This window comes from Pipistrellus hanaki (genome assembly GCF_964339955.1).
Source record: "Pipistrellus hanaki genome assembly, chromosome: 3".
Lineage (NCBI taxonomy): Eukaryota > Metazoa > Chordata > Mammalia > Chiroptera > Vespertilionidae > Pipistrellus > Pipistrellus hanaki.
This window is the reverse complement of record NC_140505.1, coordinates 185,349,247-185,364,567: the sequence shown is the minus strand read 5'-3', so window position 1 is coordinate 185,364,567 and position 15,321 is coordinate 185,349,247. Positions and strand designations below refer to the sequence as shown.

At 64.9% G+C, this 15,321-nt stretch overlaps 1 protein-coding gene across 3 annotated transcripts in view; it reads right to left on the bottom strand.

Annotated features, from left to right (window-relative positions):
• Positions 1-15,321, bottom strand: part of CACNA1I (calcium voltage-gated channel subunit alpha1 I) — a 99,403-nt gene that overhangs the window by 30,692 nt on the left and 53,390 nt on the right. For all 3 annotated transcript variants that reach the window (XM_084880007.1, XM_084880009.1, XM_084880008.1), the window contains exons 7-10: positions 14,359-14,674; positions 12,461-12,553; positions 9,236-9,545; positions 5,952-6,352 (exon numbers count right to left, since the gene is read on the bottom strand). In XM_084880007.1, coding sequence (XP_084736133.1) covers positions 5,952-6,352; positions 9,236-9,545; positions 12,461-12,553; positions 14,359-14,674 — 1,120 coding nt within the window. The remainder of the gene's footprint in view (positions 1-5,951; positions 6,353-9,235; positions 9,546-12,460; positions 12,554-14,358; positions 14,675-15,321) is intronic.

Sequence of the window (15,321 nt, the reverse complement as noted above, 5' to 3'; positions counted from 1 at the left end):
GAGGTGACGGGACTTGCTCAGAGTCACCCAGCAGGAATGTGGCCGAGCCGGGCACTGCACCCAGTCGGACTCCAAACTGCTCTCCTACTACACACGGACCCACCCCCCTCATCCGTTCCCTCCTCCACGCGTCCCTCCTGCACTGGCGCACGCACGCACGCACGCACGCATTCCACAGTCCGAGGGCCGCCCCGCTGCTGGCCTGTGTCCCGGGGTGAGCCGGGACACTTCCTGCCCTGGGCAGTGGGGGTTCTGGTGGCAAAGCCCCGCCAGGCACGTTAACTAACCAACCAGCCAGCAGGGGTAACCGGGAGCATGAGGGTGGCTTGGGGAAGGGTGATCCTGGAATCAGGAGCAGCTTCCTGGAGGGAGGGACACTCAGCGGAGGCTCAGAGCTGAGAGGAGCGGGTGGCAGGGACAAGAGAAGGCGCCCAGGCCGAAGGACCAGCCAGGGTCAGGACGGTGTGTGTGTGTGCCCCTCCCTGGCAACCGGACACCTAAGAGGCCTGACTGTAATTCCGTCCGGGTTAAAGGGAGAAGGGACAAAAGATAAACCAGCCCTCCGCTCCCCGCCTGCTGCCTGGGAAATACAATAAGACTGCCAGCTCCCTCCAGCCCCGATGGAAGGAGAGAGCCCCATCCCGTCTGTGATTACATGTGACTCGCAAAGCGGTCCCGGGAGGGGAGCCGAACCTGCGCCGGGCCCTCGGCGGGGAGGGCTGGGCCGGCATCCGGGCTGAGCCGGGGCCCAGATGCTGCTCCGAGCCACCAATTCCCCCGCAGGCCACACGCCACTCGGCGCTCGGAGATGAAAAATGTGGACGCTGACAGCCCGTAATTGCACATCACCCGCTCCGAGCCCCTCGCGCCGCACGCCGCTCCGCCTGCAACTGATGGCAGAGACGCGGCTCCCCAAAAGGTCACCCCCTCGCTCCCCGGCTCCCTGGCAACAGCTGTTTCTGCAGGCAAGTGCACACCTGTTAATCTGTCCCCAACGGCCCATCCATCACTCCTGCAAACCCTCCTCCGGGGGAGACAGTGAGCGGGGGAGACAGACAGACCGGCAGACGGACGTAGACACAGAGAGTGAGACCAGCTGGGGTGTGTGGAGAGAAACGGGGCAGCCGTGAGAGAGATGGGCAGAGGGAGACGGACAGACAGAGAGACAGACAGAGGCCTGGGGAGTGAGAGGCAAAGGCAGGCTGTGGAGAGACAGGACCGAAAAACACAAACCAAAGCACAATGGATCCTCATCCCGTGGGAGTCAGCGAGAGAGCAGGCAGGGCAGACAGACAGATAGACAGAGAAGCGGCCCAGACGGCAAAGACCCGCCCAGTGGAAGAAGAGGAGCCAACGGGCAGAAAAGCCAGGTGAAGCCAGAGGCCGGAGGGGAGAGGGCAGGTGCGGAGGGAATGCAAGCTGGAGGGGAGTCCAGAAGCAGGAGAGGGGGCAGGAGCAGGGCCAGCTCATCCCAACCCGACCCGCCGTGCCAGGCGTGGGAGGTGCCAGGCGTGGGAGGCGCCAGGGGTGGGAGGCGCCAGGCAGCCCCGCCTCTGGCCATTCCTGCAGAGGCAGAGAAAGGACCAGCTGGGCAGGAGTCTAAACTGCCCCCAGGAGCCCTGGGCCCCGCATCCCCAGGACAGCAATGGCGGCTGGCGTTAACGCTCCCACCCGCCAGGCGGTGCTACGCACTCTCCGTGAATTACCCCATCTAAGCCTCAAGCATGACCCTATTCCAGTGGTCGGCAAACTCATTAGTCAACAGAGCCAAATATCTACAGCACAACAATTGGAATTTCTTTTGAGAGCCGAAAACCGACTTCTGCGCACGGGCCACGAAGTCTCCATCGCACTGTACATGCGCGCCCGCACGTCGTATTTTGTGGGGCCAAAGAGCCACATGTGGCTCGCAAGCCACAGTTTGCCGACCACTGGCCTATGGTGCCCCCATTTTACAGACAGGAAACCTGAGGCTCAGAGAGGAGAGGTGGTGGCTCAGGGCCAAGGCCAGGCAGGAGTGGGATCAGATCTCAAACCCGGGTCTCTCCCCTGGGCCCACACCCCTTCACTGCCCCGCGTTCCTGACTTGAGGAACCAGCTCAGCGCAGACATGTCACTGCCCTGCTTACAAGCCTTCCACACCCCCCACCACCTACGGATACTGCCAGCCTCAAAGCCCTCCGGGCGGCAGCTCCGCCTCCCGGGCTGCCGGCCACTCCATGTGGGCATCCTGCCAGGGACACTGGGCTCTTTGGGGCAGCCTGTGCCCAGTCCCTGCTCCTGCTCCTCTTCGGCCTCACTGGCGGCCCCTAGTCATCCCCAGACTCCATCCCCAGCATCACTGGCCCCGAGAAGCCTTCCCTGACTGAGCCCTGCGGGTGCCCCCCTCCCCCAGCCACAGAGCTGGGCTGCTGGGCACTGAGCACCCCACCCTCACCTTCCCAGGTCACCCCGCACCTGGGTCGGCAGTTACATGGGGGCTGCTGACGGGAGAATGAAACCTGCTTTGACCCTCCCGCTGAGCTGGAGGCCTCGCAGGCAATCCCCCGGGGGCTGGGGCCAGCGGACACACCCAGGCTGGGTCACCCCTGCCCAGGAGGCTCCCCATACGCCTGTCGTGCTGCCCATTCAGCCTCCCCCTCTGTGTCCTGTTTCCAGCTTGCTGACCATCCTCCAGCCCCAGGACAGCCTAGCCCAGCTCCGGAGGGGTCCCCGGCCCTGACAGGTGACTGTCTCCCCATCCCCCGTCCTGTCCCCTCAGTGGAATCTCCAATGCAAGCTGAGAACCCCACGCCAGCTCTCACAGCTGCTCACCGTCACCTGGGCAAGCCATCCCCCCTCTCTGAGCCTCAGTTTCCCCATCTGGCCAGTGGGGATAAGACGCCCCCTCTGCCTGCCGCCCAGGGCTGCCATGAGGGCCACCCGGGGGAGAGATGGGACCAACCCTGACGATGGAGGCTCTGGTGCCCATGTGGACCCCACCCACATGCTGTCACCCAGCCTCCGCTATGGAGAGTCTGGGTCCACCCCCCTCCCAGGACGGAGTGGGAGGGAAGGGTAGACTTAGGGGTCACAAGGGCCCCCTGCCCGGCTGGCCCTCCCGTTCCCCGGTCCCTCTCCCAGGCCGGTCCGTGGCCACGAGGAACCTGGGACGCTCCTGAAGGCCGTGGTACCTGTGGTCGCACCTCTCATTTCAGTGCTGTGACCAGAGGGGGGCAGCCCCCCACTTCACAGATGGGGCAGGGGAGGAGTGCCAGGCCCTCCATGGCGGCCACACCAAGGCCCCTGCCAGCAGAGGGCGCGGCCGCACTGGGCCGCACCCCAAGGATGCTTCCCCTCAAGGTCACGCCCTGCAGGAGAGGGGCTGTGCTCACCGGCCTTCCCCCCCCCCCTCCCGCCCTGCCTCCTCAGCCCCGGGCCCCTCCCTCTGCAGGAGCCGCTCAGACAGGGCAGCTCAAAATAAACAGGGTGGACCGCTCCCCACTGAGCTTCGTCTGGGAGTCAGGGAGGAGGGAGCAAAAATACCCGCGCGGAGCTCTGCCGAACAATGGCTGCCACACAGAGCGGCTTTAAAAAGAGCGTTTTAAAAATCTTCCCTCCTCCTCCCCTGCTACTTTTCCTTTCATTCATTTCTGAGGTTCCAGACAGCAGGTGTAAAGCTACTCCAAAAGTGGTGTGTGAGGCTCTGAGAAAAGATTCAGAAACAATTTCCAACTCGTGAGCACCTACTATGTGCCAGGCTGCCTACTATGTGCAGTTCTCCCTCCCGCCACTCTGTGCGGAGGCCGTGAGGACTGCACCGCGCAGGCTCCTGCCTGCCACGTGGTAGGTGCTCAGTGAATGGGAGCTGATCCCCGTGAGGGGAAGGGGAGAAACCGAGGCAGACCCTAGGGAGGGGCAGTGTGAGAGCAGCTTCTCCCGGCCTGATGGGGGCCCACGGGGTGCCTTCAGGGCCAGGAAGAAGAGGCCCCACCGTATCCGAGGCTAGAAAGCTTGCCCAGGCAGGATAAGGCCGAGGCGGAGGTCCGGGCAGGGGCCCTGGCCCGGCCTGAAGCTGCGCCCGACAGGTAGAGGGAGGGATTGAACCCAGAGCACAGAGCGGCCCCAGCTGCTGTGCTGCCCTGGAGGGGACCCCTGGGAAGACAGGGGCCAGCATTATCCTGGCAAGGAGGCCCCAGAGGAACAGCTCTGACGGTAGCAGAAGCCAATCTCCGTGGTATAAACACTTCCTCCGTGGCCAATCTCAAGCTACCCGCTGTCTCTAACAGTGGCCTTGCAACATGCCTGCGTTAGGAAATTGCTCTTGCAAGTCAGTTCCAGCAAGCCACTGGGTGATGGGCCCCTGGGTCCCGCCCCACCAGCACCAGCACCCTGTGCTCCTGTCCCCTGTGGGGCCTCCCCCAGAAATGCTGCCCCTCGGCAGGCCTGAGCCAGGCAAAGGCCACCAGGCTGGACCCCAGGCCAGGGGTCCGGCTGTCCTCTCCCCAGCTCTCCCCTGCAGAGCCTCCCCCGGCCTCCTGAGACCTCTCTGACGAAGCCGGATCGGCTGGCAGCCCAGCGGCTCTGCACTGTGTGTCCCGACAGCCCCAGGGCCCGCATTTAAGCAAATGGGACGGGGCCTGCGCTGGGCAGACTAATGCAGAGGGAAATGAGAGTGGCCCACTGCGGGGTGCAGCGGGCGGGCAGGGCCTCCGCAGAGGGAGGCAGAGGGAAGCCATGGAGGCATCCAGGCTCTAACCCTGCGGGACTGGCAGGGGGCCTAAGGCCAGAGGCATCCCTCCCTGGGCCCAGCTGTCAGATGCCCTCCCAGGGCGGGGTCACCTACGGGCTGGGGGTCACTGGGAGCCAGAAATAGATGCTTTTCCACATGGAGTTGGGGCTGGAGTGGTCACCCGCTGGCACTATGAACCAGGGACATATGGGCTAACCATCCCCCACCCCATTCCTCCCTCCTGTGTCCCTACACAGTCTCCTCAAGCTCCCCATGTCCCTGCCACCTCGTGGGGACCCCCTCCTCTGAGCTCCTCTCACCTCTGAACCCCAGCTGTCCCCGATGGCCTGGGACACACCATGTGGCCGAGGAGGGAGAGGGGTGACAGCCGGCACAGGGCAAGCACAGGCCACCCTTAGGGCCGGGGGCTGGGAGACCGGGGGCTGGGGGGCCGGTGAGTGGGGCACCGGGCACAGGAAGGAGCTGTCAGCTGCACGTATGTGTGGGCAGAGCGCAAGGAGAGGTGACTGCCAGGGACAGGTCTGTGCTCTGTGCCAGGGCGATGGGAGCAGCAGAAGGTGTGGGCAGGGGAGAGCCCGGCCTCCGAAACCTCACCCCAGCGGCCCCGGGAAGATGACAGGAGGGTGCCCATGGAGAAGCCATGGGTGGGAGTCAGGTTTGCAGGGACTAACAGGGGGTATGGCCCTGGCTGGTGTGGCTCCGTGGATAGAGCATCAGCCTGCAGACTGAAGGGTCCCGGGTTCAAGTCCAGTCAAGGGCACATGCCTGGAGGCACAGCGGCTCAATCCCCAGTATGGGGCATGCAGGAGGCAGCCGATCAATGGCTCCCTCTCATCATTGGTGTTTCTATCTCTCCCCCTCTCCCTTCCAATATGAAATCAATAAAAATGTTTAAAAAAACAAAAAACAGGGGTGTGCTGTGGGTGTCTTGGCGTCCTGCTGAGCCGCTGAAGAGGAGGGGACCCCATCTCCCTTTCTCCCCCCAAGCAGATGAGCCCCCAAACTGCTGCACCCGGACACTCATCCACCCACTCACACGCCGAGCTCCCGCCTCTGGGCTGGGCACCCAGGCCACATGTCTGAACGGGACCCAGCCCTGGTCGGGGGGGACACGGACACACGTGGGTGTTGGACACACCCAGCGGCACGGGGCTGGCCGGGGGGGCCCGCCCCTCACCCACACAGCACCCAGCCCGGCCCCGGCGCCCGCCCCACTGGCCTGCTCGTGGTGCTCGATGCCCATGCTGACGGTGTTGACCAGGATGGCCATCATGATGCCCCGGTTGAAGTACTTGCTGTCCACAATGCCTCGCAGCCTGGCGCGCATCTCCCGCCACACGGCCCCGCAGAGCCAGCCGGCCCCCTCGGCCCGCTCCTCCTCGTCCTCCTTCCCCAGCCCCGAGGAGGCCCCGTCCCCGTCGGCCTCGTCCTCTCCCCCGCCGGAGCCCCCCAGGCCCGAGCCCTCCTGGCCCGAGTCGGTGCTGCCCAGGCCCGAGGGCCGGTGGCCGGCCCTGTGCTGGCAGGGGGGGCAGCCGGAGGGGTCGGAGGCCAGCATGGCAGAGATGGGCTGCATCAGCATGGGGGGCGCCGGGTGCAGGGGGCTGTGTCCCGGGCACGGCTCTGAAAAGCAAACAGAAGGCAGGGTGGGCGCCTGCGGCCACACTCGACGCTCTCGGAGGCGGCAGCACTGAGCTCACCAGCCCCCCTCCCCCCTGACCCCCGGACATAGCGACCCCTGCGAGTGAGCTGAGGCTCCTGTGCCCGCGGGGTCTGCCTGGAGCAGGCCAGCCCCGGAGCCAGGCGGCCTGTGGCTCCTGAGGAAACGGTTTCGCCTTCTGGGCTTTGCTGGTCAAAAGCTTCAGCCGGAGCACCCACCGCGCGGGGCTGCGGGTTCTCGGTGGCTAGTTGGCACGGTGTGCCCAGAACAGTGCCTGGGGCACAGGGAGGGTGCGCTGCCCTGGGCGTCACTCCCTGGCCTGCGGCCGTGCACCGAGCAGGCCCTCCCGCCGCCCTGGCTGCTGGCACTGTGGTTTGGGAAACGGCCAGGGCTTCTCAGAGAGGCGGCCAGGCTGGCGGGGTGGCCCTCGGAGGAAGCCGGCGGCCTCGGGGTTCCTCGGGCTTCCTGGCTGCACAGGGGAGGGAAGGAGGCAGGGGCCCCGGGTGGGGGCAGGCCCTCAGGCCCCAGGACCTCCCTCCACCCAAGCCAGGAGCCAGGCTGGCCCCGGGGAAGGAGGCGGGACAGGCCGCCAGCCCCGGGTGAGGGTGGGGACTGCCCGGGCAGGGGCTGGGGCCTGGGCCATGTGATCCGTAAAGCGTCTCTAAGAGGAGCCACGGAGGCTCTCTGGGTGGTTTGGTTTCTTCCTCATGTTTGTCTATATTTTCCTAAAATAAACACACTTCGCTTGTTTATTTTAGGAAAACATACAAAATATAGGGAAAGAAAAACATGGAATGCCCACTTTCACTCCCACACTTGCCTCAAATATCTCCCCAGGCCCCAGACAAGGGTCTGCCCGGGAGCCGGGCCAGGTGTCCGAAGCCCAGGGCTCGGTGCCCCCTCAGCGGGCAGATGGGGCAAAGCCCTCCCCTCCCCCGTCTCCCTCCTCACACGGACTCTGGCTGGGCCCTGACACTGTGTCCGGGGAGGGTCGGGCAGAGGCCCAGGGCAGAGTGCCTCTCCCCGCGGGTTCCCCCGGGACTCCCCTCTGCGCAGTCTCCTGGAGAGGGGCATGGGCGGCAGCCGGAGCCCCCTGGCAGCAAACACCCTGCCCCAGGTCACCGAGAATGCTGGTGCCAGCCTTGCCCAGACCCCAGCTCCTCCTCATCCAAGTGCTGGGCCCGCCCGCAGCCCTCTGGAGCCCCCAAGGCCACACCTGGACGTGTGGGGGCCAGGCCGGTGGCCCCGAGCATGAATTCCCCGCCCGCCTCCTAAGAATCGATGTCCGGACCGTGAGACCCAGTGCACGTGGTCTCACCCTTCCTTTTCAGGGCAGGGGGGGGATACCGAGGCCCACAGAGGGGCCAGGGTGTCCCATTCACACACCTGTGCCTGCTCTGGGCACGGTCCTGACACCTGCCGACTTCCATCTTGGCACCAGCTGGGGCGGGCCTGGGCCTGGGCCTGGGGCGGGGCCTGGGGCGGGGCCCCCCTGCTGTGGCACCTTTGCCTCCTCCCGGGGCCCATCTCTCCACGGAGCCAAAACTCTGACATCCCTGGCCCTGAGTTCTGGTCACCTGAAGGAGCCCCCTTCACCCTCGCTGGGCACAATGCCGCTCGCTCTGCCCCTTCCCGGGCCTGTGATGGTCAGGCCAGCGAGGAAACGGGCCTGAGGCAGACCCTGGAGCGGCCGGCGGCCCCATACGCCAGGCCCGTGCAGGGCAGCCCAGCCCCTTTACCCCTGACGGCCAGGCGTCACTGCTCATGTGTGCTCGTAAGCACGGTGGCAGCGGGAACCCACGCAGTGGGCGGGTTTTAGGGTTTCGCAGACCCAGGACAGAGTCATTCCCGTCTCTCTAGCGTGGACCCCAGGGGCGGAGCCTGAGTCCACATGCAGACCAGACCAGGGAGGGACTTCCTCCAGGGCCGGGCTGCATCCCCTGAGCCCGGGGCCAGCGCCGGCCGGGCACTGGCAGGCGGTCAGGAAAGGGGGAGAGGGAATGAGGGTGGGGCTGGATCCCCCGGGGGAGACCTGGCCGGCTCTGCTTGTGCTGGGCTGATAGGGTGATATAGGAATAGTAATAAGAATCATTACAATATTGAATAAGTATTAAAGTGTGGAACTGAAGTGCGATATCTGAAAGTGTGGAATGGAATGTAAACAAACTGATAAGCACCCTTGAGTGGCCTGTGTGTAGGAAATAAATAAAGTGACCTGTACCCCGTGTGGAAGACCGGATAGCAGGACTCCTGGGACCCGCTGATAAGACACACCATTGAAGACACATAAAAAGAGGAAACTCCACAGAAGCGATGTCCTTCTGCTCCTCCACAGAGGGTCACTCTCCACTCCCCGCTGCCTGCACCAGCCAAAAGCCCTGCCTGAGCCGCAAGCCCTGAACCCTGAGCCCTGGACGCTGAGCCGCGGGCCGCGAGCCGTTGTGAGAGGCCTCCACTCAAGCCGAGCTGCAGCTACAAAGTCCTCCGTGACCGTGTGTGTGTGTGTGTGTGTGTGTGTGTGTGTGTGTGTGTGTCAGTGCGAATCCCCGGGTGGCCTGCCTAGGATTCTGGAACCCTCCAGGACTCTGGTAAATAAACCGTGAGTGATCCGTGCCTTGCATGCTTGTCTCCTGTGTGATTTGTGCTCGGTGGATTATTAATTAAGTACCTAGGGTCGTACGTGTCAGATTTCTGGCTGAGGCACCCCAGGTCACCTGTGCATACGTCCCTCATGGAATTATTGGGACACAGGGAGACACGTCTGTGAACTGTGCCGTGTGGGGGTCCCCGATGGAGGCCCCGGGGCCCACGCGGGGCACGGAGGCCGCGGGAGGCAGGCCACTTACTGAGGTGCCTGGGCTCCTTGGCGTGGGGCGCGGGCACGGCGGCGGGGCCCCCCGGGCCCGGGGCCCGGCGCCGGCGCTGCAGGCCCTGGTAGAGGCCCAGGGCGCGGCGCTTGGCCTTGCGCAGGATGTGGCACACGTACTGGAAGATCTCCTCGTAGCAGTCGCCCGGCTCGGCGTAGCTGGCCACCGTGCTGGAGGACAGGTAGCGCTGCCGCTGCTCCAGCATCAGCCGGTGCTCCCGCTGCTTGGTCTCCGAGAACTGGGTCGCTATGACAACGAGGCACAGGTTGATCATGAAGAAGGAGCCCACCTGTGGCCAACGGGAGGAGAGGACGGGGACAGAGGGGACAGAGGGTGGGGAGAGGCAGAAGTGAGGGCAGGGCAGAGATGGAGACAGAGATGGAGGCAGAGATGGAGACAGAGATGGAGGCAGAGATGGAGACAGAGATGGAGACAGAGATGGAGGCAGACAGGGACCCAGAGGTGGAGGCGAGCGAGGAGGCAGGACAAGAGCAGACAGGGAGAATGGAAGAGGGGCAGATACGGGGCAGAACCGGGAAAGGACAGAGTGGGGGACAGCAGGTGCACGGAGAGCAAGAACAAGGAGAGATATTGAGAGGGAGAGAGAGGGAGAGAAGGGGCGGGGAGGACAGGGACAGAGGGCACGGGAGACGCAGACGCAGTGGCGGCGGCGGCGGAGCAGGGACACGGAGGGGGGTGGAGGGCCCGGAGAGATGGAGAGGCACAGCACAGGCGGGGACAGGAAAAGAGCGCTGAGGCCTGGCTCCACGGGGACGTCCGGGCCGCAGGCGGCCGTGGCCAGGCAGCTCCCCAGGCTCCACTGGGACCCCAGCTCTGGCCTCGCTGCCCGCCCACCGGGCACTCAGCACTGAGGCCCCGCCCAGGCCTCTGGGCCCTGAGGCCCAGGCCAGCCCGGCCCTCTCTGACTGCCTTTGGCCCCCGCTGGGCACCCGGACAAGAGCAGAGAAGCATCCCTGCGGTTCCGCTGGTGTGGCTTTCTCTGGGCTTGGCGGGGGGCGGGGGGAGCTGCGCAGGTGGCACTAGGAATCCTTGCGGCCTCGAGTTCCTGCAGGCTGATTCACCCTTCCCGCCTCTCCCCTACAGCGTGGCTGGGGAGCTGGGGTTCTGGAGCCGTGAGGTGAGGGCTCCCAGGCCGAGAGGATTCTGGGAAATTTCCACTCGTTCACATTTCCTGGGGACCTACTCCGTGCCAGCCCGTGGGAGGAGTTCAGATCCTACCCTCTGGAGCTCACACCTGCCCGCCTTCTACCCAGCACCCAGCCTGCCCCTGCAGCTGCTGCCCCGGGACCTCCATCTCCCCATCTGTGAAATGGGAGGCTCAGCAAGACCAGCGTAGAACCTTTGTAATCAGAAGGAGCCCTGGGGACCTGGGTCTGAGGACCCCTCAAGGGCACAGCGGGCACCTCGCCTCTCGGGGTGCCGGCTCCTCCCCTGCGGAGCAGGCAGGCGGCACTGCATGGCCAGGGTTGAGGGAGGAAGTGACCACACGGTCCCTCAGGCTCTGCCTGGCCTGGCACTGCTCCCCATCTCACTGTGAGCTCTGGAGTGCGGGGGCCTGCTCGGGGTCACTCAGTTGTTACCAACCCCAGAATAGGCCCCTAACTCCTTCAGGAGGAGCAGACAGAGCCTCCCTCAGCCTCCCTCTGGAATTCGGGGCTGCTCTAGCAATCCCAGTGGGTCACTGTCCTTCCCACCCCCCACCCCCGCCCCCAGGAGGGTCTGCCTGCCTCAGGGCCTCTGAACGCCCCCCCCCCCAGAAAGCTGTCCCTCTGGCCGTCATCTCACCCCCCATGTCCCGAGCGTTTAAGGCTCAATTCTGGTGTCACCTCCTCCCCCACCCTCCCCTGAGCTGGCTGAAGGCTCCTCCATCATGGCTCCTTAGATGCTGTCTGCTGTACCCACCTTCCCCTGGGACAGGGAGCTCCTCCGGGCAGGGCCTGTCTGACCCCCGGCTCAGGCCCCGCCCTCCGCCCAGGGCCGCGGGCAGTGCAGGCCTCTCCCAGTGTGCCGGGGAGAGACCGAGCCAACCAGGGCAGCGGTCTGCAAACTCATCAGTCCACAGAGCCAACCATCAACAGCACAACGATTGACATTTCTCTGGAGGGCCACATGTTTCAAACATAAACTTCTTCTAACGCCACTTCTTCAACATAGACTCGCCCAGGCCGTGGTATTTTGTGTAGGAGCCACACTCACGGGGCCAAAGAGCCGCGTGTGGCTCTCGAGCCGCAGTTTGCCGACCACTGAACCAGGGGATGAACCGCGGCTCTGAACAACGCCGGCTCCTGCCTCCTTTCCCCCTGGGGGCCCCTATGGTCCAAGGCCCCGACCTCCCCAGTAGGCACGGAGCACAGCCAGCAGCCGGTGTGTCTCGGGTCACCTGTCAGCTTGTCCTGAACCCCCAGGTCGCGGTCCCAGCAGCCCAGGAGGGGGTGCTGCCCAGAGGGTCAGTGTGCCCTCTCTCTCCCACCCCAGGAGGCCCGAGAAGCCAGCTCCCAGCAGAGGGAGCCGGCAGCCACTCCCCCAGGAGTGTGTCACCTTGGCATTTGGGGTTGTGTGGGGACGGTGGCTGCGGCTGCAGTCAGACACGACACGAAGGATGAGCTTCTTTGGGGAGACCGGGGGCGGGGAGGGGCAGGCAGGGCTGGCCTGGAAGAGGAGGGAGGCGATGGGGTGCCTCCTCCGTCTCCAGGTCCCCCAACAAGGCAGGGCTGCCTGCGGGGGCGTGGGGACCCTCCCGGAGTCTCGGGGAGCTTCCCCAGGTCGCAGCAGGCTCGGTCTCCTCTCCGGAGCCTGCCTGGGAAGCATCGGGGACAGGAGGGATAAGCCGGAGCCCGAGAGCTCCGTCCTGGGCCGCAGCCGGCTCAGGCCGATGGAAAGCACAGGATCCCCGGGACAAGGAGAGGCAGAGAGCAGGAGCGGGAGCAGGGGATGGACCCGGGTGCCAGAGTGAGCGATGAAGACAATCGGAGGTGACGGATGCCTCCAGTGCCGCCCCTGACAGCTCCCTTCCATCACCCGGGGCTGAGCTGCCTTTAACAGAGTGCTCCCCCTCCCCCGCTCCCGCCCGCCCGGCCGTTCCGGCTCCGAGGAGCTCCCCGGGGACCCGCAAAGCCCCCGGCCTGGGCCCTGGTGTGCGGGTCCTCGGCTTGCCCGGAGAGCCCGGGCCCCTCCGACACTTACTATGATGAGCAGGATGAAATAGATGAAGTTGTAGAAGGAGTGGGCATCCATCACGTAGTACATGATCTCCACCCAGCCCTCCAGAGTGATCACCTGCAGCCGGGACAGGGCAGAGGGGAGGGCGGGCCTGAGCCAGGCTGGTTCTCAGGAAGGGCGGGCAGCAGAGGCAGCGCCCCGGACAGAGGCCCCACTGTGTGCCAGGATGCCTGACACACATTACCTCTCCTACAGGTCACTGTCAGCTTGTCCTGAACCCCCAGGACACTTTGTGCCACCTTTCCTAGCTTGGACAGAGACCCTACTGTGTGCCAGGGCGCCTGACACACGTTATCTGTCCTACAGGGCCGCCATTGTCATCCTCATGAGACAGGTGAGAAGCTGAGGTTCAGAGAGGTTAGGGCACTCGCTCAAGATCACACGGCCAATAAGTAGAACAGACAGTTGGTCCCATCCCTGTGGCTCCAGACCCCACCCCTTTCCGGTCTCCCGCAGCCTGGGAGTCGGGGTCTCTGGTCTAAACCTCAGCTTCTTCTCCCCAGTGTGCGAGGCTGACAGAGCCCATTCAGCAGGCGGCCTGCCGCTCCGCAGAGCCTTGGGGTGTGGCAGGGATGAGGCTGGTGCGAGTCTGTCCCCACACACTCCATCCGTCCGGGAGAGGGGGGCGAGACACACACAGGGTCCTCCTCCCCAGCTCTGCTGGCAAATGCCCCTGGGCAGCCCGCACGCCCCCTGCAGCTGGAGCGGCCCAGGACGCAGCGCCTGGCTGGGGTCCCATCACACCCGGAAGCTCTGAGTTCTGAGGTCCTGCCGCTCCCCAGAGCAAAGTGAGCAGAGCAGACCCTCCCCCCAGGAAGGCCCACCCCCTCCTCCGGGGCTTCGTAACACCGCTCCTGCGCCTGCCCCTTCTTCCCTCTGAGGACAGTGGGAAGGTGACCTTGCCAAAACCGGTTTGGCTCAGTGGACAGAGTGTCAGCCTGGGACTGAAAGGTCCCAGGTTCGATTCCAGTCAAGGGCATGTACCTTGGTTGCGGGCACATCCCCAGTAGAGGGTGTGCAAGAGGCAGCTGATCAATGTTTCTCTCTCATTGATGTTTGTAATTCTATCCCTCTCTCTTCCCCTCTGTAAAAAATCAATAAAATATATTGGGGGGGGGGTGGAGAAGGTGGCTTACTGAGCACTCCCCACACGTGGGGCTGACCACTCTACTCACATCCCCCTGGCCCATCCTTCTCAGCCACTCTAGGTGGGGGAGTTGTTACCCACTTTAGAGATGTGAATACTGAGGCACAGAGACATCAAGCCATTGACCCAAGGTCCTACCGCCCTTTCTGTGAACCTCCATTGCTCTGTCTGTAATGTGGGCAGGACAGAGCCTATTGTGCCAGCAAGCCAGGCGGATTTCAATGAAACGAGTGGCAAATGCCTAGCACAAAGCCCTCACTGCCAGGTGAAGCCGCTCAATCCACCCCACCCATCCTACCCATCTCCAGCCCCCAGCCCATCCCCACCCCACACATCCCAGCCCATCCCCACCCCACCCAGCCCCACCCAGCCCCAGCCCATCCCCATCCCACCCATCTCCAGCCCCCAGCCCATCCCCACCCCACCCATCCCCACCCAGCCCCAGCCCATCCCCACCCCACCCAGGCCCACCCCACCCAGCCCCAGCCCCCAGCCCCAGGCCCCAGGCCCCAGACCCCAGCCCCAGCCCCAGGCCCCAGGCCCCAGCCCCCAGCCCCAGCCCCAGCCCCAGCCCCCAGGCCCAGCCCCCAGCCCCAGCCCCAGCCCCAGCCCCAGCCCCCAGCCCCAGCCCCAGCCCCCAGCCCCAGCCCCAGCCCCCAGCCCCAGCCCCAGCCCCAGCCCCAGCCCCAGGCCCAGCACCGGGCCGGCGCCTCGCCTGGAAGATGACGATCCAGGCGTAGCCGATGTTGTCGAAGTTGATGGCGCCCTTGTGGGGGTTGGCGCTGCCCGTGCGGCACACGTTGTAGTAGCGGTTCCAGTTGACGCAGAGCCCGCTGGCGTTGAGGTCGGGGCGCGCGGCCCCGAGGTCGTAGACGTCGTCCTTGGACAGGCAGCACTCGCGGCCCTGCTCCCGCAGCGGCGGGATCTCGTGGCAGCCCATGATGCCGTTGTCCCCCGAGAGCGAGCAGATGAAGGGCATCTCGTCGTCCTCCTCCGGCTGGTAGTAGGGGGGCAGGGCCACGTCCCCTTGTCTGTCCACGGGCGATGGAGGGCCAGGGAGGAGGAGGGGAGGGGTCACGGCCATGTCCTCAGGCCTTCCACCTGCCGGTCCCGCTGCCTGGGAAACCTCCCCCCACCTCCGCCGCGGCCACAAAGCACACACACACACACACACACACCCCTTCGCAACCACTGTGGTCAGTTCCAGGCACCCACCCCCCGGCAGGCTTCTCTGAGGGAGCCTTCCCAGGATCAAGCAGGACTGGTCCTGGGCCCCCTGAGGCCAGACTGTACCCTGCACATGCCTCCACCATTGCTCCTGGGCACATGCCCTCAACTCCGCTGGGAGGCTGGGCTCTTGTAGGACCAAGACTGGGTCCCAGGACCCCTAGGCCCCACGCACGGTTTGCTCAGCACAGAGCAGGTGCTCCATAAACAGATGCTGAGGTGTACTGACCCACCCACCCTCCCAGTGTATGGGCCTTGGCCTGGTCCCTTCCCCTCCCCGGATTCCCAGGTCCTTCTCTGTAAAACAGAGATAACCTGGAGACTGGAAGGACGGAACAATAAATGGCGTCGGGACACTTGCTATCCATTAGGAAAATCATAAAGATAGATCCCTACCTCACACCATAGACACAATAAAGCAAGAAATCCCGCCCTGGCTGGCGTGGCTCCG